The sequence below is a fragment of the Neovison vison genome, chromosome 4 (genome assembly GCF_020171115.1).
Source record: "Neovison vison isolate M4711 chromosome 4, ASM_NN_V1, whole genome shotgun sequence".
Classification (NCBI taxonomy): domain Eukaryota; kingdom Metazoa; phylum Chordata; class Mammalia; order Carnivora; family Mustelidae; genus Neogale; species Neogale vison.
The window spans coordinates 159,455,683-159,478,360 of record NC_058094.1 but is presented as its reverse complement, the minus strand read 5'-3'; the positions used below and the strand labels follow the sequence as shown (position 1 = coordinate 159,478,360).

The window sequence follows — 22,678 nt, the reverse complement described above, 5'->3', positions numbered from 1 at the left end:
AGTAATTCTAACTAGCTTGAATTTTAATAACATTGTGTATATAGGCACAGATAAATTCTGGAAGAATATAACCACAAATTTGGTATCTCTACAGAGTGGAGATTATAGGTATTTTCCTTATCCTTACTTGAAATTTCCTTTTTTATGCAACACATTTTCTAAATTTTATATGAAGTAACTAACTACCAATTCTTAAATTTAATTTGAGCTGCTTGATCACTGAGAGAACAAAAGCATAAGAATAGGTGTAAGCTGCGTTGTGCCTTAAAAATAGGAATATTAATAGGAATATTAATTAATATTAATTAATAGGAATATTAATTATATAACTATTAGTTAGACCAAGCATAAAGACGGCCAGTAAATTTCTTATGATATTAAGTGTTAAAATAGTCTTAATGATGTTGGTATCATTAAACTATCAAAATATGTGACAAATACCAGAACTTAGAGAATAAAACACAGCATATTTTATACTTATTTTGTCTGTTGCAGATGAAAAGGATACAGCATAGCTATGCAGTAGTGATTACATAATAAAGACATCTAACTCATAAGTCGGAAATATCTAATCAATCACTGACCTTGTAAAACGTAAAAAAATATATCACATTAAAAATTTTCCCTAGTTTATTTAGCAACTAGCCTGTTATTCTACCTCATGTCTGCTTAAGGAACAGATGCAAGACCAGTTGCCTCTATTTGTACATTATTAAGCTGCTGGAATGCATTTAAGCTACTTTGGAGGATAGTAAATTCATTCTTAAAAATAAACCAACTGAAACACTATTACATATTATCTGAAAATAGAATCAAAAGTCTAGGCACATCATTTAAAAAGATCCCTCAGAACACAAAACCAAGAAAAATACTAATAACGACATTATTGGTATTTAAGTTCAACCTCAGAAACTTCTTAAAATTTCATGTTGTCTGTGTTAGAAAATGTGCCCAGAGAGCACAGAATATAGATAAAGATGAATATTCTTTTTAAAATCCTGACTGGTTGAATTATATACATAATTTATATTTAATTATTTTATGTACAAATACCTAACAAAGAAGAAAACTAAAGCTGTATTTTTAAAAGCTTGATTTTTAAAAAAAAACACCTCTGAGACAACAGTATCCATTACTAAATGAACCCAAATGAGAAAGTTATTGATAGTGAATAAAAAGCAGAATGGTTCTTGGGGTACCTGACTGGCTCAGAGGAGCATGTGACTCTTGATCTTGGGGTCATGAGTTTGAGCTCCACTTGGGAATAGAGATTACTTAAAATAAATAAATAAAAATTAAAGAGTAGGGGCACCTGGGTGGCTCAGTGGGTTAAAGCCTCTGCCTTCGGCTCAGGTCATGATCCCAGGGTCCTGGGATCGAGCCCCACATCGGGCTCTCTGCTCCGCCGGGAGCATGGATCCTCCTCTCTCTCTCTGCCTGCCTCTCTGCCTCCTTGTGATCTCTGTCAAATAAATAAATAAAATCTTTAAAAAAAAAATTAAAGGGTAGATTTTTTTTATGGTGTGTAGAACAAATCATTTCTAAGAACATAAAATTACCAAGACATTGTTTTAGGCCTTGTACTGATTATACAAAGTCATACTATTTTTTTCAGAACAATTAACTAGAAGGTAAACAGCATGAGGGTAAGGACTTCTGTTCAGTGCTATATATTCAAAGTCTGGAACAGTACTAAGAAAATACCTGTTGAGTGAAATAAGATAACTTATCTTTTTACAGAAAAATCACTACTAAAAACATCACTTTAAGCACTGTTCCAAAGAACCAGACAATTAAAATACAATATAACAGGCATATCTAATTCTACTATCTAGAAAAGTTTCATGGTCTTGGAATTAAAATCGGCAATTAAATGAATCAAAACACAAAATAATCCCTCTCATCATCTCTTTCTCCATCAGGCAAAACAATACAAAGCAAGACAAAATTAATTCTCAAAAATAATGCCCACGATAGTTTTTTAGCAAGAGTTCTATTTCATAAAAATGTACATAGAACTTTACAACTCAACACCAAAAAAACAGACTAAAAATGAACAGAGGTTCTGAATAGAAGTTTCTCAAAGAAGACACATAGATGGCTAAAAGTGCATAAAAAGCTACTCAACATCACTCATCATCAGGGAAATGCACTCATCATCAGGGATATCACAATGAGATATCACTTTACTCCTGTCAGAATGGCTAAAATAAAAAACAAGAGAAATAGAATGTGTTGCTGAGGATGTGGAGAAAATGGAAACCCTATGCATGTTTACTGGCAATCATACTGACACAGCCACTGTGGGAAACAGTACAGAGATTTCTCAAAGAAATGAAAATAGAATTACCATATGATCCAGTACTTCCACTACTGGGTATTTACCCAAAGAAATTGTAAACACTAATTAAAAAAAAACACATAGACCCCATATTTATTGCAGCATTATTTTCTATAGCCAAGATACAGAAGCAACCTAACAGATCATTAATAGATAAATGGATAAGAAAGATGTGGAACAATATACAAATGGAATATTACACAGCCATTAAAAATGAGATGGTGTCAGTGGCTTAGTTAGGTGGGCATCTGACTTAATTTCTGCTCAGGTTATGGTCTTGGGTTGTGGGATCAAGTCCTGTGTCAGGCTCCGTGCTAAATGTGGAGCCTTTTTGGGATTCTGTTTCCCTCTCCTCTGCCCCTACTCCAAATAGAGAGAGAGAGAAAGAATATCATTTGAGACAATGTGGGTAGCCTTGGAGGGCATTATATTAAGTGAAATAAGTCAGACTAAGAAAGACAAATACTATATATTTTTACTCATATGTGGAATTTGAAAAAAAAAAACAAACAGAAAAAAAGATAAAAAACCAAGACTCTCAAATACAGAGAAGAAATTGTAGAGGGGAGGTGGGTAGGGAGATGGGTGAAACAGATAAAGGTGAATGAGAAAACACTTGTATAGGCAAAGAATTGTTGAATCATATTATACAACTGAAACTAATAATGTTAATGATACTATTTATTTTAAAAATAAATATATAATGCCCAGAATAGCTTTTCAGCAAGAGTTCTATTTCATAAAAATGCGAGAGGCGTAAGATCAAAAGCCTAATTCCTTATACCTATCTGACTATTTTTATTTTAAATCTGAACAGTGGCAAGCTAGCAGATAAGCAAAAATCAGAAACTCTACTCAATTAGCTAATCATCTGATATTGAAATGATAAACTTTAAATTACTGGGAAAACATTTATTCTAAAACATGCTGAAAATTCAGACTACGGCCATCTGTGTTTGTCATTTGGAAGCCAATTGTGAAAATGTTAACATATGTAGGCACAGAAATAGTTTCAAGATTTACTGGAAAGATATCATGTCCACATACACTTGTCTTTCAAAACTAATTCAAATCTTAGTATCTTACTCTGACCAGAACATAAATAAATGACTAAACGAAAATGATAATTTATTCCTTAAGTTCAATATTTATAACTTTGTATGTAATCATTCTCAATAAAACAAAGAACTTAAAAAATGCTGTATAAAAACATGCCAAGTTTTTATAATGGCACTCCAAAAAAACTACAAATTATAACCTATTTATCAAGTGTTCACTGAGTGTTAACAATGTGCCAGGCCCTGTGTTAGACACGAATCAAAATATATGGTCCTACTAATAGGATCTATTAGTCAGGGCCAGCCTATCACATCACTGAGTTGTGTGAAGCAAATAAGATAAAAGTTAGTGTACAATTTCATAATCAAAAGTACTCCTACATATCTTTAAGGAGGTAGTAATGGGAGTCTCTCATAGCCTGATTTTCTCAAAGACAATTTTTTTAAATAAAATTTTTCTTTTTTTTAATTTAAATTCAATTAGCCAAGATATAGTAGTACATCATTAGTTTCAGATGTAGAGTTGAATAATTCATCAGTTGTGTATAACACCTAGTGCTCTTCACATCTCGTGCCCTCCTTAATGCCCATCACCCAGTTACCTCATCCCTCCATCCTCCTCCCCTCCAGCAACCTTCAGTTTGTTTCCTAGAGTTAAGAGTCTCATGGTTTTTCTCTCTCTCTGATGACTTTCAAAGGCAGCTTTTTAGAAGAGGTGTGGTGTGGGGGTTGAGTTTTATATCTGTGAGGATATCTTGGCATATGACAAGTATTAAATAGTTTATTTATTTAAAAAATATTTATTGACTGCCTATCATGTATCCAGCACTGTGTTAAAGACAATACAGGTAGTAATGAATCAAACAGATACACACCATACTCCCATGAACTGTAATTCAGGTTGGAAGAACAAATTAAACAAATATAGATAAACACAAAAATATATAATTTCAAGAGATAAAAAGTACCTTGAAGATAAAGTATAGGTACTAGAGAAAGCCTACAATGGAGAGATTTAATTTGTTTGGGGATGCTGGGAGAAATCAGGAAATAATACCCCACTGGAAATAAGAATATGGAAGCTGAGATTTGAAGATAAATGTGAGTACTTGCCTAAGATCATAATTAGCTAAGTGGCAAAATAGAACAAGAACAACTGACTCCAAATCCAGTATTTTTTCCACTATACCAATTTATATTCCGTGCACTGAGTTCCCTTTTTTCCTTCATTTATCACTGTACTTCAAATCCTAGGACACTAAGTTCAAAGTCATGCATACATGAAATCTCCAAACCAAGAAATACTTTTTTGACAAAACTGGGGGAAAAAACACACCCACAACAACAACTACAACACACACATACACACACACACACGAGAGAGAGAGAACACTGTAAAATATTTTTAAAATGTTATCCAGTCTCTCCAGTTTCCATAAACAGCTGTAAGTTGAGCCATTTTTGCTGTAGAAAATTTAAGAAATCCTAATTAATTCTAATTACAGTGACTATTTGTACTTGTCAGTGCTTCCTTTAAATCTTTTTAATACTCCTTAATGAATTGCACAACAATGTTGTACAAACTTACAACAAAATTCCAGGGGCCTAACTATGTAAACAAAAGAAGATTACAACAGTTGACCCACAGACAATTTGTACGTAGGCCAACTGAAAAGCAAAGAAGACAAAAGCAGTATTTTCCAATACTATCCCAAACTACTGGAAAATAATGGTGCCAAAAAAGCCCCCAAAATATCAGATATGGAAAAGACCTCAGAACTTTACATTACTGAGCTGTAAGTCCTACTTATATCCTATAACCTCATTCAATGTAGATTTTTTATTAGTTTTGGAACACTATATGTCTAAGAAGAAAACAGATCCTGAACTCTAAGGAATCATCTTAATTTTGCATATTTTAACACATTTCATTGTGTGGCACATAGCAGACACAAATATTTGTTGAATGAAAAATAGTATTTCAAAAAAAATATGGATTACATATGATAGAGTACCAAATCATTATGTGTCAAAAGAGTCTAATAAGCTAGCTTTGTGACACTGGACAAGACACTTGACCTCAGCAGAACTCAATTTCTTCAACTGTACAATGAAGAGGTAGGTTAGAAGGACGTTTTAAAATTTCTTCCAGTTTTGGGGCACCTGGGTGGCTCAGTGGGTTAAAGCCTCTGCCTTCAGCTCAGGTCATGATCTCAGGGTCCTAGGATCGAGCCCCGAATCGGGCTCTCTGCTCAGCGGTGAGCCTGCTTCCTCCTCTCTCCCTCTCTGCCTGCCTCTCTGCCTACTTGTGATCTCTATCTGTCAAATAAATAAATAAAATCTTTAAAAAAAAAAAAAAGATTTCTTCCAGTTTTGGGGCACCTGGATGGCTCAGTCAAGCAAGTGTCCAACTGTTGGTTTCAGTTCAGGTCATTATCTCAGGGTCGTGAGATCTAGCCCTGAATTAGGCTCCACACTCAACAGGGAGTCTGCTCTAGATTCTCTCTCCTGCTCTCTCTGCCCCTACCCTGCTAGCATGCATGTGCCTGTACACACTCTCTCTCTCAAACAAATAAATTTTAAATAATAAAGATTCCTTTCACTTTTAAGGGCTCTCTTGAAGAATTGTTTTCAACTTTTCCCTATCCTTTCTCCTCTTCCTACTCTCCATTATAAAGGAGGAAAAGCTAGAATTTTACATTATAAGAGCTTTTTTAAAAAAAAAACTCTTGCTAGGGCACCTGGGTGGCTCAGTGGGTTAAGCCTCTGCCTTCAGCTCAGGTCATGGTCTCAGGGTCCTGGGATCCAGGCCCACATTGGGCTCTCTGCTCAGCAGGGAGCTTGCTTCCTCCTCTCTCTCTCTGCCTACTTGTGATCTCTTTCTCTCTCTGACAAATAAATAAATAAAATCTTTAAAAACAAAAAACAAAAAAACTTTTGCTTGAGGGGTGGCTGAGGGGGGGGGCGCTCACTTGGTTAAGCGTCTAGCTCTTGGTTTTAGCTCAGATTACAATTTCAGGGTTGTGGGACTGAGCCCAGTGTTGGACTCTGCACTGGGTGTGCAGCCTGCTGGGGATTCCCTCTTTCCCTCTCTTTCTATCCCTCCCCTCTCCCTCTTTTAAAAAAATAAATAAACACAAACAAATAAAAACCATTATTTGAAAAACAATAAACAGTACCTATTATTAAATGATCCCAAATGAAAAAGATGATAGATATGGAATACAAATTAGAATGATTATAGGGCTTAGAACAAATCCCTAAGTACATAAAATTATTAAAATATTATTTTAGGCTAACGTTACTGACTATACAAAGTTAACTTATTTCAGAATAACTAGATGTTAAACTCCAAGAGAGAAGGGATTTTTAATCAAAATCAAAGCCTACATAATACTCTAAAAGTCTAGAAGAGTGCCTACACATAGGTTCTCAATGAATATTTACTGAATAAAAGAAGATAATTTATTTTTTTAAAGGGTTTATCTAACAGTGAGAGAGGGAACATAAGCAGGGGGAGTGGGAGAGGGAGAAGCAGGCTTCCCACTGAGCAGGAAGCTCTATGGAGGGCTCAATCCCAGGACTCTGAGATCATGACTTGAGCCAAAGGCAGATGCTTAACGACTGAGCCAACCAGGCACCCCAAGATAATTTATTTTGTATAAAAAGAGGCACCTCTAACAATAATTTTAAGCATTATGCCTCAGAACTTCAGAACATCTGTATAGTTTCTTAAAAAAAAAAGGGGGGGGGGGTGCCTGTCTGGCTCAGTCAGAAGTGCAGGTGACTCTTGATCATGGGATTGTGAGTTCAAGCCCCACACTGGGTGTAGAGATTATTTAAAATATTTTTTCTTGAAAAAGATGATGTATCAGGTCTATGGTTACATTATTGTATAACCATACAATGTAACTTATGTAACTGTCAAAATAATGTTTTCAAAAAAAATTTTAATGTGAGAAAATGTTCTCAACATAAAGTCAGGGGAAAAGAAGCCCAAAACTGCATAGAGTATGATTCAAATTAAGTTTAAAAACATACACAGAAACGAAGAGTCAGCAAACTAATAGTGACTACTTATGGATGGAGACTATGGGTGATTGTTTTCTTCTTTTGAAAAATCCTCACTTCCTCCATCCCCCACAGATCTGTAAAGAATATTCGCCAATTATCATGGACTTATAAATTTATATCACCCTTTTTTTTAAAGGACATAATACAACTACACATCTATCACAAATCTCATCCCAAAAAGGAGAGAGAAGGCACAGCTCCAGGAATAAGCTGTCCTGGGATCTAGCCACTTTCATCAGCCTCTCCAGATACGGTTACCAAACCTCATAAGTCTAACTGCCAACACTGACAGGCCATTACATCTTCACTGTTCACATGCCATCTGCTTCATTTCACTGTCACCTCAGTTATTAACAATGAACAGTGAAAATAATGGTACTCTGCCCCAATCTTATCTACTCTCTCCATATTATGAAGCTTAATCTCTTTAAAAATAAATAAATAAAAAGCAGTGTACATATCATATAAAGGAGAATCCTTAAACCAAGTTGTATCTGTAACAAATATTCTCTCTCTCAACAACATAAATACACACCAGTTTATTACTTGAGGTTTCATTTATAAGCCACAGGTTATATAGACTATTATTCCTTCTGATACACGTATCTTCTTTTGCAGGAATTCTCAACTGAATAATGGAAGAACTGCTACACCTGGTCAGTTCAAAGGCCACCCTTTGATGGGTCAGGTATCCAGTGTCCATCAGCAGCTCTAAAGGACATCTGTCAGAGATCACTTATGTGATGTAATAAGGTATATAATAAGCACACAAGTATCAGGGTTTTTTCCCACTTCATTTCCTCTTCCTACCTAATTTCCTCACACAGTCACTACTCCCCAAGAACTGAATAGACCTTGGGATCAGATCACAATCTCTGCTGTGTATCAGAAGATGGACAAAGGGTAACACAGCAGCAATGTTTGTAACAACAAAAAAACTGGAAACAATCCAAATGTTCACTGATACTGGGGCAAATGCCAATAATGGAATACTATGCAGGAGTGAACACTCTCTACATGACATTGAACATAAAGCAAATCACTAAAGACTGCTTGCAACATGATAACATTAAGTTCAAAAACAGGAAAACCAACAAACTATATATAGATATACACTATATATCTATATATATCTATATACACACACACACATATATATATGAGATACAGAAAAGCAAAGCAATAAAAAACAAAATTCAGAATTGCAGCTACCTGAGATGGTAAGAAGCTGGGGTTAGATTTTCAAATGTATTTGAATGTGCGTTATTTCTTAAGTTGGGTAATAAGTATAAAGTTGGGGGTTTTTGTGTTGTTGTTGTCTTTTTTAAAGATTTTATTTATTTATTTATTTGACAGAGATCACAAGTAGGCAGAGAGGCAGGCAGAGAGAGAGGAGGAAGCAGGCTTCCTGTTAAGCAGAGAGCCCGATTCGGGGCTCGATCCTAGGACCCTAGGATAATGACCTGAGCTGAAGACAGACGCTTTAACCCACTGAGCCACCCAGGCACCCCTGTTGTTGTTTTTTAATCATTTATCTTTTTTTTTTTTAAAGTAGTTTCCACACTGGGTGTGGGGCTTGAACTCACAATGCTGAGATAAAGACCTGCTGAGATCAAGAATTGGACACTTAACTGACTGAGCCACCCAGGGGTCCTTACCTATTCATTTCATATTTATGCTTTCATAAGTAAAACATAATTAATTTAGGTATTTCTAAAATATGCAGAACATCCTTCTGAAGAAATCACCCAATGCTCCTACCATCCACGACACTCAGGTCTCTCCTGTCACTATAGTTTAAGAAAAGAAGTGAGTCAATTCAATTCTTCTCCTGGAATTAGGGGACACGGAGGCAAGAAATGTCCAGAAAAGAACAGAAGGGAGGTGCATCTTACATGAATGATATAACCATATAAATCTATAAACATCCCTAAAATCAACCATAAAGTACAATTTACACCATAAATCTACTAGTCATGTTGCAGATTCAAATACTCTTCTCTGCTGTTTTCCTCCTGACATATATCATCCCTATTTCTTCAGTTACACACTAAGGAAAGTAGCTGGCATATGAGAGTTCATAACATACACACACTCAGTGTTGCAGAATCACAAATAGTGATGACGTTATTGGATCAGTAACTTTACTACATATTGAGGATCTTTTTAAAAATAATGAGTCCTGGGGTGCCTGGGTGGTTTAGTTGGTTAAACGCCTAATTCCTGGTTTTGGCTCAGGTCGTGATCTTATGGGTCATGAGTTGAGCCCCACGTCGGGCTATGTGCTCAGTGCCTGCATGAAGATTCTCTCCCTATGCTCCTTCCCCACACACTCTCTCTCAAATAAATAAATCTTTAAAAAAAAAAAAAACAGTGAGTCCACAGGCACCTGGGTGGCTCAGTTGGTTGGGCGTCCAACTCTTGATTTCAGCTCAGGTCACAATTTCAGGGTTGTGAAATCCCTCTGTCCCCCCTACTGTGCACTAACTCACTCTTTCTAAAAAAAAACAACACAACAACAACAAAGTAAGTCCTGACTCCACGCGAGATATTCTGATTTCGGGATGAAGTGTGACCTAGGATTCACAATTGTTTGAAGCTTTCCAGGTGCTTCTGTGTAACAAAGTTTGGGAACCACTATGCTAGATGCTTATTCTATGAAGAAATGGCTCCCAATACTTGAATAAATTTTCTCTCCCCCTCCTTTTCTTGTTTAAAAGTGTATATAGTTTTGGCTCAGGTCATGATCTCAGGGTCCTGGGATCGAGCCCGCATCAGGCTCTCTGCTCAAGCAGGGAGCCTGCTTCCCCCTCTCTCTCTGCCTGCCTCTCTGCATACTTGTAATCTCTGTCTGCCAAATAAATAAATAAGAAATTTTTTTTTAAAAAAAGGTGTATATAGTGAGAAACAACCTCATTAAATAGAACAGACTCAGGGATTCATCCCATAATTTTTGGTCATGTGTAAACTGATGTATAAGTGAAGGAAGCTGACCTGCAAAAAGAGGAGTATCAGATACTGTGAAAGATAAGAGATGATACAGAGAACACCACTGATTCCAAATGCCTTTTCAGTTTCCCAAGAGGCCCAACTATATTTCATTTACCTTCCTCTGAAATCTATCTTTGTAATAACCCTCTATTTTCTCTCCTTCACTTAAATAATAATAGATTTTTGAAAATAAAAAAGCCCAGGGTGCCTGGGTGGCTCAGTTGGGTAAGCATCTGACACTTGGCTTTGGCTCAGGTCACCAACTCAGGGTCGTGGGATTAAGCCCCATGTTGCCCACCTCCCCTCTCACCCACGCAGGAGGGAGTTTGCTCTCTCCCTTTCTGTCTCCTTCCGCCTCTCCCCCTGCTCATGCACTCTCTCAAATAAATAAATAAATCTTAAAAAAAAAAAGATAAAAGCATTACTAGAATTAAGCTACTTATATTTACATTTAGCTATATTATTCAAATCAGTATTTTCTAATTTTTTTAAAAATGGTTTAACTGCTTCATCTATATAGTAACAACAGAACTGCCACCTGGTGGCAGCATACCTACTGGACTATAGGATTTATTTTTTGGAAAGGAATAACCTCTTCAAAAGTTAAACATATCAAATATGTATTCTTCTAACAGTCTTCTGCTACTTTTAGGATAAAATCCACACCACTTCAAATAATACATACAGCTTCTCATGATCTGATCCCAGCCTATTTCTCCAAACTATATTTCTGCTATGTAGCTTGATTCTCTATGCTCCAACAAGAGAAGGATGATGGTGGCTAATACTTCCTGAACTCTTTTCATAGTCTGACAATATTCTAAGTGCTTTATAAGTATTAGCTGAATTCTCATAATAAACCCAAGGCAGGTATTATTACCATTCTCATCTTTCAGATGGGAAGCAGGGGCACAGAGAGGTTAAGTAACTTGCCTAAAGTCACAAAGCTAAAAATGGCAGAGCCATGATTTGATCCCAGATGGCATGGTCTAGTCTAAGCTCATAACCACTACAATTATATTGCTTTTCACAACAACAACTCTGAAAAATTAGGTGGCACACACAAACTTTTCCTGATTCCCATTCATTCCCCAATCTGGAATCTACACTTCCCTTTCGATCAACTACTGCTAAAGCTAATGGTCACTTTTCAAGCTTCCTTCATACTTGATTTCTCATTTTTGACTAGTACTCCCCCCTTACTTGAAACTCTGTCTTCTCTCAGTTTCACAAACATCATCATCTTCTAGCTTTGCAAAGTTTGTGTCTCAGCATCCTTTGTAGATATGTCTTCACCTGCCTTTTAAACATGGGTGTTTCCACAGGATTCAACTCTCAGTCTGCATTAGTCTTCTTCCTGAGTGAACTCCTCACTTCCACAGTATCGCTAGTATTTTTAAACCAAGTATTGATCTCTAGCATGGGCTTCTGTTTTCCACTCCAAATACACATTCAGTTTTACACTGGGATGCCATATAAGCACCTCCAACTCAACATATCTAAAACAAACTCATCTTTATCTTACTCAAATATGTTTCCCTCCAAATATGCCCACATTTCCCCTCTCAGATACCCATTTCACTCAAACTCTTCTCTTCCCCCACATATGTTCATCTTCCTTATCTCAGAGATTAGCATCCAACTTCTTCTCAGTTGCTCAAGTCAGAGTAGAGTCATCTCTTGCCTTAGCCTATTTGGACTGCTGTAAAAAAATATTATAGACTTAGCGCTATATACAGAAATTTATTTCTCACAGTTCTAGAGACTAGTCATAGCTGTGGAAGCTAAAGTCTAAGATTAGGGGCCAAAGATTTAGGATCTGGGGAGAGCTCACTTTCTAGTTCGTAAATGGTCATCGCTTTGCTTTAACCTCACATGATGGAAGAGGCAAGAGATCTAGTTTTTTATAAGGGAACTAATCACATTCATAAGGGCTCTGCCCTTACGACCTAATCACCTTCCAAAGGGCCCACCTCCTAATACTATCACCTTGAAGTTGGGATCTCAACATAAGAATTTTGGAGAAACAGGGGTGCCTGGGTGGCTCAGTGGGTTAAGCCTCTGCCTTCGGCTCGGGTCATGATCCCAGAGTCCTGGGATCGAGCCCCACGTCGGGATCTCTGCTCAGTGGAGAGCCTGCTTCCCCCTCTCTCTCTCTGCCTCTTTGCCTACTTGTGATCTCTGTCTGTCAAATAAATAAAATCTTTAAAAAAAAAAAAAGAATTTTGGAGAAACACAAACATCTTCCTTACCCTTATACAACCAATTACCAAAGCCTCTCAATCCTATCTCCTCAACACTGATCAAAGATTTAAGGGCCTGTGTAGGACTGAAGTTAAGAACACAATCTCTGGTCAGACAGACAGGGTTTAAACCTTTGCTCTGCCATTATGACACTGTGCAAATTAATTAAATTAAAAACGTAACCTCTCCAGTTTTCCCACCTATAAAATAGGGATAGCAACAGTATCCACAGCTCTAAGAACAGTTACAAGGATTAAAGGAGGTAATAAATACCCTTAGCATAAAGCCTAGCATTCGAAAGTAGTCTTTAACTGGTAACTACTACTACTATCGAATTCATATTCTTTCTTCCACTGTCAAACTTCCCACTGTCCAAGTGAGTGATAATGAGGTAGGAATAGAAGTATGGATAAATGAAGAGATATTTAGAAGGTAAAATTAGCAGAATGTGGTGACTAGCTGGATCTGAAACAACCAAATAGAATGTGAGGTAAAGTGGGCCTGGTTTTACTGAGTAGTGAATGGTGTTAAAAATGAGAAGAAAAAGGCTAAGCATGAGACACATATTTTGAATTAAAAAAAAAAAAAAAGAATGGGATTGGGTACAAGCTTGCAGTATTTAGACCACATAAAAATCTAAGTGAACTGTACTCCACAGTAATAATCATAACCCTGAAGGCAACTTAAAACAGACACTATACTGTTCATGAACAGAGGATAAAGGAATTTTTCATGATATAAAAAAATCTACAGATTTAAACAAATAACCTAGGCAAAACTACTTCTGGGACAACGAATGGTATTAAATCCATCTGCAAATCAACCAAAACTTTGTGTAGCATACAAGATAAGCATTACGTATGCTAAGAATATTTTGGTGATTACTACCACAAAAACACTAGAAGTAAAAGGGAAGTCAAAATGACAACAAAAATACGTTATACTAGTAAAATACTGTGCTCACATACGAAAATGACAGGCCTTGTTATTGAACAAGACTTGTTATTTTGTTCCCACAGTGAAAATGGATCGGTAATAACCAAGCCAAAAACCCAACAGGTGCTCTTCTGACCAACTGCATACACTTGTAAAACAGATGGCCATGGAATGAAATGACTCAGTGGCCCACACAGAAACCAAACTTCTGTATCAGGCTCTTATCAATTCACTTAGAACCTATTATTCAAAGCAATAGTTTAAATTTTGGAAGAGCCATTTAAAAACAGGCTCTTTTTAAAATTTTTAAATTTTGGAAGTCTTAAAAAAAAAAAAAAGAAGAAGCACAATGGAAGATAATCCTACGGAGATGTATGGTTCTCTGTCTACCCCTCTCTCCTGTCTACCTGAGCACATGTATTCTCACTCTCTGTCCCTGCGTACAGAAAAAATGCATACAATACCTAATATTTTATATATAACAATTGGCAACAACCCAATTAAAAAATGGGCAAAGGACTTAAATAGACATTTTTCCAAAACAGACACATGGCCAAAAAGTATATGAAAAGATGCTCAACATCCTCAATCATTAGGAAATCACAAATCAAAACACAAGGACATATCACTTTCCACCAACTAGAACAGTTATAATAAAAAGAACAGAAAACAGTAAGTGTTGGTGAGTATACGGAGAAACTAGAACCTTCATACATTGCTGGTGTACATGTAAAATGGTACAGATGCTGTGGAAATCCAGTTTGGCAATTCTCAAAAAACACAGAATTGCCTTTTGATTTAGCAATTCCACTCCTAGGTATATACTCAAGAGAAATGAATACAGGTACTTTCATGCCAATGTTCACAGCAGCACTATTCATAATAGCCAAATAGTGGAAACAGTTCAAATGACCATCAATGGATGAACAAACAAAGTACAGTAAATGCTACATACAATAGAATATTATTCAACCATAAAAGGGAATGAAGTATAGATGCATGGATGAAAAAAGCCAGCTGGTAAGGGTCAAATATTATAGGATTCCATTTATAAGAAACATCTGGAATAGGTACACTCAATAGAAACCGAAAGCAGACTTGTAGGTAGTTGGGAACTAGGGGAAGGAGGGAAAGAAGAGTATCTGTTTAATGTGTAGGGTTTACTCTAGAATGATAAAAATGTTTTGGAACTAGATGGAATCGGTGGTTGCAAACTGTATTTACCAAATGCCACCAAACTGTTCATTTTTAGATGATTAATTTTTGTTAGGTGAATTTCATCTCAATTTTATTTTTTTTCAGTGTTTTTTTTTTAAGATTTTTTTTTTTAATTTATTTGACAGACAGAGATTACAAGTAGGCAGAGAGGCAGGCAGAGAGAGAGAGAGAGGTGGAAGCAGGCTCCCTGCTGAGCAGAGTCCAATGCGGGGCTCGATCCCAGGACCCTGGGATCACAACCTGAGCTGAAGGCAGAGGCTTTAACCCACTGAGCCACCCAGGCACCCCTCTTCTCAATTTTAAAAAATCATAGCTTCTTTGTATCTAGCACCAGAACTTAAGAAGTTTTCAATCACGATCTCATTTATCTCCAAAATACCTGTTGAGATTCATGTCCTGCAACAGGATTATTCCCATAGACAATAAACTGCAGAATTTGTGATAATTTAAATAACTGCCTGCTAAGTAAAAGTCCATAGTTGCAGCTGTAGGCGTTCAAAAATGTCAACTGGACAAATAAGCAAATAAATGTTTCCAAAAGTCCTAGTTTCTTTTACAGTATGCCAAATAGCTATATTATAAATTCTTAAACATAAATACCCCAGATGCAAAACAACCTCTATAAGTTTTTCCAAATTAAGGTTTTAAATTTTAATTTTCATTTTAGTGGAATCTAAAGAAATTTAAATAATGTTCCTTAACATTTAATGTTTAACAATTTTCCATGAGAAATTTTTCTAGTTCGATATTGGAAATTTACTTACATTTCAATAATTAGTAGCCCATAATAGATATTTTACAGTCATAGTTTAGCTTTTCCTACAAACTTTTTATATAAAGAGAAGAGATGTTTTTGTTTGAAAATAATTCTTGCCCCAACTTGTCATATTTTCGTCACTTGGATATATCCTATCTTTGCCACTTCCTCTCTTCCATGTGTTCAATTCGACTTTCAGTTTCAGTGACGAGACATGACAGACCTCTTTGCTAAGTCTCTCTTCACTGGATCTTATTATGGCTCTTTCACCCACTTCCTGCCATTTCTTGGATTTGCTTTAGAAGCCTTTCTTCACTATACACTTTAAAAAGACTATTCTGGGGGCACCTGGGTGGCTCAGTGGGTTAAAGCCTCTGCCTTCAGCTCAGGTCATGATCCAGGGGTCCTGGGATCAAGCCCTGTATTGGGCTCTCTGCTCAGCAGGGAGCCTGCCTCCCCCCTCTCTGCCTGCCTCTCTGCCTACCTGCGCTCTGTCAAATAAATAAATAAAATCTTGGGACGCCAGGGTGGCTCAGTTGGTTGGGCAGCTGCCTTCGGCTCAGGTCATGATCCCGGCGTCCTGGGATCGAGTCCCACATCGGGCTCCTTGCTCCACAGGGAGCCTGCTTCTCCCTCTGACTCTGTCTGCCACTCTGCCTGTGCTCGCTCTGGCTCGCTCTCTGACAAATAAATAAATAAAATCTTTAAAAATAAATAAATAAATAAATAAAATCTTAAAAAAAAAAAAAAAAAGGACTAATCTGCCCATACTTTCCTCCATATTATCCCTCTCGAGGATATTAAAAACCAAGCCTGAAGGTCCTGAATTAGTTTTTGTCACAACACACAACTATTAGAATAAATGATGATGGGGGAAAATGATGATGAAGGTATCAAACTCCTGTATCCATTCTGAAGCTAAGTAAGCTATGTGACATATGAGAATAAAAAACTAGTAAGTTTTGGGTGCTTGGCTGGATCAGTGGCAGAGCATGCAACTCCTGTTGCACTCCTCTGTTATAGTATGTATTGTCCAAAGTAAAGGATATTTTGTAGGACTGTTTCATGCATTACCTTAGGAAAGATAATTCTGGGGGCAAGCAATACAAAGGCTGAATTAAATGAAATGTCTAAAAAGCCCCATTTGCAGAGCTCAAAAACAAACAAAAAACTAGAAAGTTTTAAAGAAAAAGGATGATGAGCAATTTTCTTAGTGGAAGAGCAATGTATCTGAAACATGCAAAGAACAATTCTGCACCACAAGTAACTTTGTCTATCAGAATGTAAACAGCAATTGAAAAGTCCAGCTATCAATAAGGTAACACAGCTTGCACCAAGCTCTGTCCCTTTTTGCATACAACTGGTACTATTTTTCAAACTGAAAATGCTCACTAAACAAATAAAAATCATTTAATTACTACTCACTGAATGCAAGAGGCAAATTTTTTTAAGAGGCAAATTTTTAAATAATTATTCAAGAAATAATACCGGTTATACTGATAGCTGGTGCAAAACATTGATTTTACTGAATTCTGCTACATGAACAGAATGTTAAGTATACCCAATGTGAATGTATAGGAGTAGTAACATTAATTAATAATACTAACTACCCAACTGTCTCCTAATTTTGTTCACTAATATTATAATACTTTCTTTACATGACAGCATAAATAATTTCACTTGGAAAAAATGAAGTCATTCAAAGTAGCTTAACACAAAGACACCCTATGTAGTGTCATCCCCATCAGCACCTTGTAAATGGAGTTAGCCCAGCTCTGAAAATATTTACTTAATAATGCAGTAATGTCTCACATCTCCATGGGTTAGGGTTCTTGCTACATTAACACTGAGGAAGTACTTAACAGCAACCAAAAAAACAACAAATAGAAAAACTGAACTATCATAAAGCCCACTCACTGGTCTCCATTAGCTCTGATTTTTATAAACCAGTCTATCAAATGGACTGAGTTTTCTAGTCACAGCAAATCTCAAACAGCAAATTGGGAAAAGAGGCAGATGAAATGAAGCAAAGCAAGACAAGTATGACCATGGCAATGAGAACAGACAGCAAGGAAAAAAGAACTACAAAACAGAAAGGAAGTCTGTGCAAGTCTAATAGTGGCTCCCCCAACTATGTAATACAAGCAGCAATGGAATAAGAATGACAGTTGCAGGACTACACCAAAGTGAGGGCCCCTGGGAAACCTACTTTTTCTGTGTCTCATTTTTTAATTCTCTTTAATAACCATACAGTATAAAAAGTCCTTCATCATACTGTATTTGATAACATTTTATTGTATTTAAAAATGATGTTTAAACATTTTTTACTGATCCTAAAAGAAATATTATAGAGAATTTGGAAAATACTGAAAGTGTAAAAAAAAATTAAAATTGTCAATAACCCACCACCCAGAGATAGCCATCATTTACACCTTAATGCATTTTTTTCAGGCATCTTCATATATAAGTATCTATATATATTTTACATGATAACATTTTTATTAAGCTGGCATTATTTGTGGACATTTTCCCAACTCAAAAAGTCTTTATAGCATTATTTTAATGGCTACATTACCAGAATTTATTCCATGTTTGCAGATTTTGGGTTTTATTTATAAAGCATACTATTTTGCATACAAACCATAAAAAAATAATCATTTATAAAATCTAGATACAAAAAGGAAAATTTTCAATGATCAGCTTACCGAACACCAAGAAAAAAATTTTGAAAGTTATGGTTCATAAAACCAAGTTCAATGAACAAATAAGACATTCAGAAAGCCAAGTTTCTAAATCAGTTTTAGAATTGATCAGTTTAAGTGATTTCTGATGCCAGCAATAACAGACTTCCAATTACAGGTTAGGCTCCATGATTGGCTGCATTAATATCAAGAGCCTTCTTTGTAAAGCAGTCTCAAAAACAAGGTAGCAGCATTTAATGCACTTTTACAAGTGAAAAAATTCACCCCAAATCCCACTGTACCTCCTCTCTCATTGTACTTATTACCCACTGTCTGTCTCTTCCACTGAACTGTGAACAACTTGACAACAGAGACCGACATCCCCTCTAAATTTCCAACTGTTGGTATAAAACAGTTCAATAAAGGTTTGCTGAATGACTTTACAATACAAAAATTTTAAGTCTTAATCTAAAAGCACATAAGTTTAAACAAACGGAATAATGTATACACTAATTTTGATGATGCTGTTTCATTCTATTCCCATATTCCTAATGGTCTTCAAAATCTTAATGGCTGCATAATATTCCATTGCACCCACATGATATAGTTTAGAAAACAATTATTCTAATATTCTCTTTGAATGCTGTTTCCAGTGTTTTCAGATTGTACAGCTAATGTTCCAGCAAACATATCCTGCCTTATAAATCTGGCAGATTTATTTCTGACTAGAAAAACTGGGCTCAACTCTAGAATAGACAATAATCTTCTACAATAAAAGTAAATATTAAAGAAAAAGATTTTCACCCCATAGGCAGAGTTTTGAAGGACAGGCAAGAACACACATAGACACAAAGAAACCAGAGGTTTTTTTGGCCAAATCAATTTAAATAAATCCTCTGTTACAATATGTATTGTCCAAAGTAAAGGATATTTTGTAGGACTGCTTCATGCATTACCTTTAGGAAAGACACTTCTGGGGGCAGGCAATACAAAGTCTGAATTAAAAAACAAAATGTCTAACTAGAACATCAATGCTTTCCAAACGAGGCACACACTTTACCTCCACTTTCTTGGATTCAGAGACTGCTGAGCTCAGGCTGCAGAAATGTAAGCAACTTTGTGCTTCTGAAAATGTACTGATTCCCCTTTTTCACCATTTACAGATTTTAAAGTAATAATCTACCAGGTAACATAAAAGCACTCAAGCTCTGATCTTAGATAGAAGGAACTTAGGGGAAAGCCAACTCTATTTCAGAAATGTGAAGCTAGTGTATATGCACAATCATCTAAGAAACTTGTGTTGAGCATCTACCAAGGCATCTCTGCAGTATGGCCCCTCGAGGATTACTAAAATCATGAAGCCAGCCTCCTTTATTCGTTTTATTCGAAGGGAGGAAAGGAAAGGAAGAAAGAAAAACAGTTAACTATATTATAATTTAATTGTGGTCCAAGTATGATTGCTAACAATTATCTTTAATAGGACAGAATATAATCTATAAAAGGTAACGTCGTCATAACGGAGGTAGGGGGCCTTTGAGAACAGCCAGAAAATATGCTCGAATATATGATTTTTAAAAGAAATACGCTATTTAATTTACAACTTATCTACATCAATTTTTTCACGACGCCCAGTGAGTAATATCTGTTTATAGTCTTGTATTGTTCGCTTTACAGGTTTTCTCTTCCACGCAGACATAGAATTGTGACTCCCTGAGACATACATAACAATTCAATTATTTGAAGCAGGAATTCTATAGGTTGCTTAGAATATGGTACCTTTCGTCCCCCGCAGTTCCATTCACAGACTGCACTAACATCCCACACAATACAAAAGCGCATGCCACGACAAAGACCTCCAAACACAAACATATAAAGCTATGCTTCTAAAAACGCCCCCAACGCGAACTTCACAGCTGGCACTTGTGGCACACTCAAACCACCACTAAGGCAGCTGTCACAGGCCAATCACACACCCAGAAGTGCCAGCGTGCCACCAAAAAAAGCTAAGCTGATGATCGGCGTACAAATCCCCCACTAAATAAAGAAAAGCCCTAAATCCCCCCCTGAAAAGCACAATGCCGGCACCACCCAGGAAACTCCCTAAAACAGTGAAAGGCTGGAGATTTAAAAGCAATGAATACCAGCTTATAGCTATACAGTAAAGAAAGGGTTTTATTTGAGCGTTCACAAGAAAGAAGCCACACCAGCCAATCATCACGGAAGTATCATCTGCTAGGTAGTAACACCAGGCTTTTTCAATTGGAAAAAAGACAGAAGAGGGCAAGCGTAAAATTCAGGTCCTGAAGCACCTCGCTCCCGGGTAGCGAACCAGGGCTGCTGCGACCGCCGCTTGCCAGGCCCTCTCCCACCCCTTTCCAGCCACCGCCTCCCACCGCGGGCCCAAGAGCCTCCGGCTCTCTTACCTTCGCTTTGCCGGCCTCCAGTTTCTTCTGTCTCTCCTCGTCCTCCATGGCCTCTGAAGGGAAAGCTGAGGGAAGACAGGGAGAGGGTCGGGGGTAAAAAGGGAAGGTCGATTCCGACAGAGGTGGGGCCACAAGATCCGCCGCCTAGGGAGCAGGGCCGGGCCTGGCGCTCCCCCCGCCCGGCGTGGAACCAGTCTCCGCGCTCACTGGCTGACCGTCCTCAGCCGCACAGGGAACGCCGTCACCGCCGCCGCCATCTTCGTCTCCACGTAAACACACGGCAAGGCGGGAGTGGGAAGGGGGGGCACGTCGGTCCGCGCAGCCGCCGCGAGCCCTGCCGTGCCGGGCAGGTGCGCCCGCGGCCCCGCCCGCCGCTCCGCCCCCGCTGGGTTCGCGTGTCTTTGCGGGGGTACCCGGCCCGGGAGCCCGGCTCGGACTCCGGCTCCCACAGGCGAAAAACCCGCGAGGGTGAGCGCCCTTCTTCGGGGACGCACTCTCCCCAGGTGACGGTCTGGCTGAGAAACTGGGAGAGAGGGGGTGTGCCAGGGGCGCCGGCAGGATTCCACCCACCGAGCTAGGGACTCGCTTTTAAAACACCGAGATTTTTCAAGTTACAAAAATAATATATATTTAAGGGCGAAGTTGGTGACCGATGAAGAGCCCAAAGGAAAAGACTAGGGTGGGGCGGAGAGGAAAAGACCCACCGGACGTTAGCTTTTGGATCTAGATGGATTCCTCCTGTCGAAGAATTGGGAGATCAGCCAGCAGTTCTCATTACTTTTTTAGCTCCAAGTCCCTCCCCTTTCCCCCACACCGGCCCGCCCAATCTCCGATTCAATCCTTCAAGGCCCACCTCACGCGCCGCCCAAAGAGCTTTTCTGATCTCTTTGTTCCCTCCACCGCAGTTAGAGGAGTATCCAGTCACAACTTAACTCCCCTTCCACTCCTCCTTCGATCGCCCTCGATCGCCCTCTCAGCAATGACGTCCTGAAAGGAACGTAGGCTTTGGAACCTGGGTTGGGGAGAACACACTTTCTAGCTTGAATGACCTTGAACAAGTTACCTATCTTCCCTCAGGTTACCTGAAGTTTTGGAAGGGTTGTTAATATATGTGAGTCAATATATGTGACTGCCTCTGACATACTAAAATGTCCTTAATTAATGGTAGTTTTTTTTCCACTCCTCGTATTTCCTTTATGTACTCTGCATATTTTAGTAATTTATGCACCACTTTTTTTTTTTTAAGATTTTATTTATTTATTTGACAGAGAGAAATCACAAGTAGTCGGAGAGGCAGGCAGAGAGAGAGAGAAGGAAGCAGGCTCTCTGCTGAGCAGAGAGCCCGATGCGGGACTCGATCCCAGGACCCTGAGACCATGACCTGAGCCGAAGGCAGCGGCTTAACCCACTGAGCCACCCAGGCGCCCCTATGCACCACTTTTTAGTCCACCTCATACTCTAGATTCCTTCATGGCAGAGGCTGTCTTGCTTATCTTGACATTACTGAAATGACTAGCATAGTGTTTTGCACCCCATAACACTTGTTAGATTGAATTGAGCCATTTTAATAATTTTCATCTCTTCCCTCAATACTTTTTTTCTCCCCACCCTCTTACTCTCAAATCCATTTCTGTGGTAAGCTACACATGTTAATGTCTCAGGTTGATTACTCAGGCTGATCATGTTTCTCTGTTTTGAGCTAGGTTGGATTCAAACTAGCAGGTGTGAACTAAAATAAGTTATGAGTTTAATCATAGAAGTGGTGCTGGTGAAAATAGGGTTGAAAAATGAAAAGACCAAAGATCTAAAGTCTACCACTACCTGAAGACTAGGTTTAAAGACCTCTCATTTATAAATTCTTAGATTTTAAAAAAGACTTTTTAGGGGTGCTTGGGTGGCTCAGTGGGTTAAGCCTCTGCCTTCGGCTCGGGTCATGGTCTCAGGGTCCTGGGATC

At 37.9% G+C, this 22,678-nt stretch overlaps 1 protein-coding gene across 8 annotated transcripts in view; it reads right to left on the bottom strand.

Annotated features, from left to right (window-relative positions):
* AKAP9 (A-kinase anchoring protein 9) overlaps positions 1–21,508 on the bottom strand; it is a 186,765-nt gene extending 165,257 nt beyond the window's left edge. For 7 of the 8 annotated variants that reach the window (XM_044246000.1, XM_044245998.1, XM_044246001.1 and 4 more), the window contains exon 1: positions 20,724–20,978. In XM_044246000.1, the coding sequence (XP_044101935.1) occupies positions 20,724–20,771 (48 nt within the window). In that variant the 5' untranslated portion in view covers positions 20,772–20,978. Of the gene's footprint in view, positions 1–20,723; positions 20,979–21,427 lie in introns of those variants that run through there. The other variant, XM_044245996.1, reaches the window with a different exon arrangement.
* Positions 21,509–22,678: the final 1,170 nt, after the last annotated feature.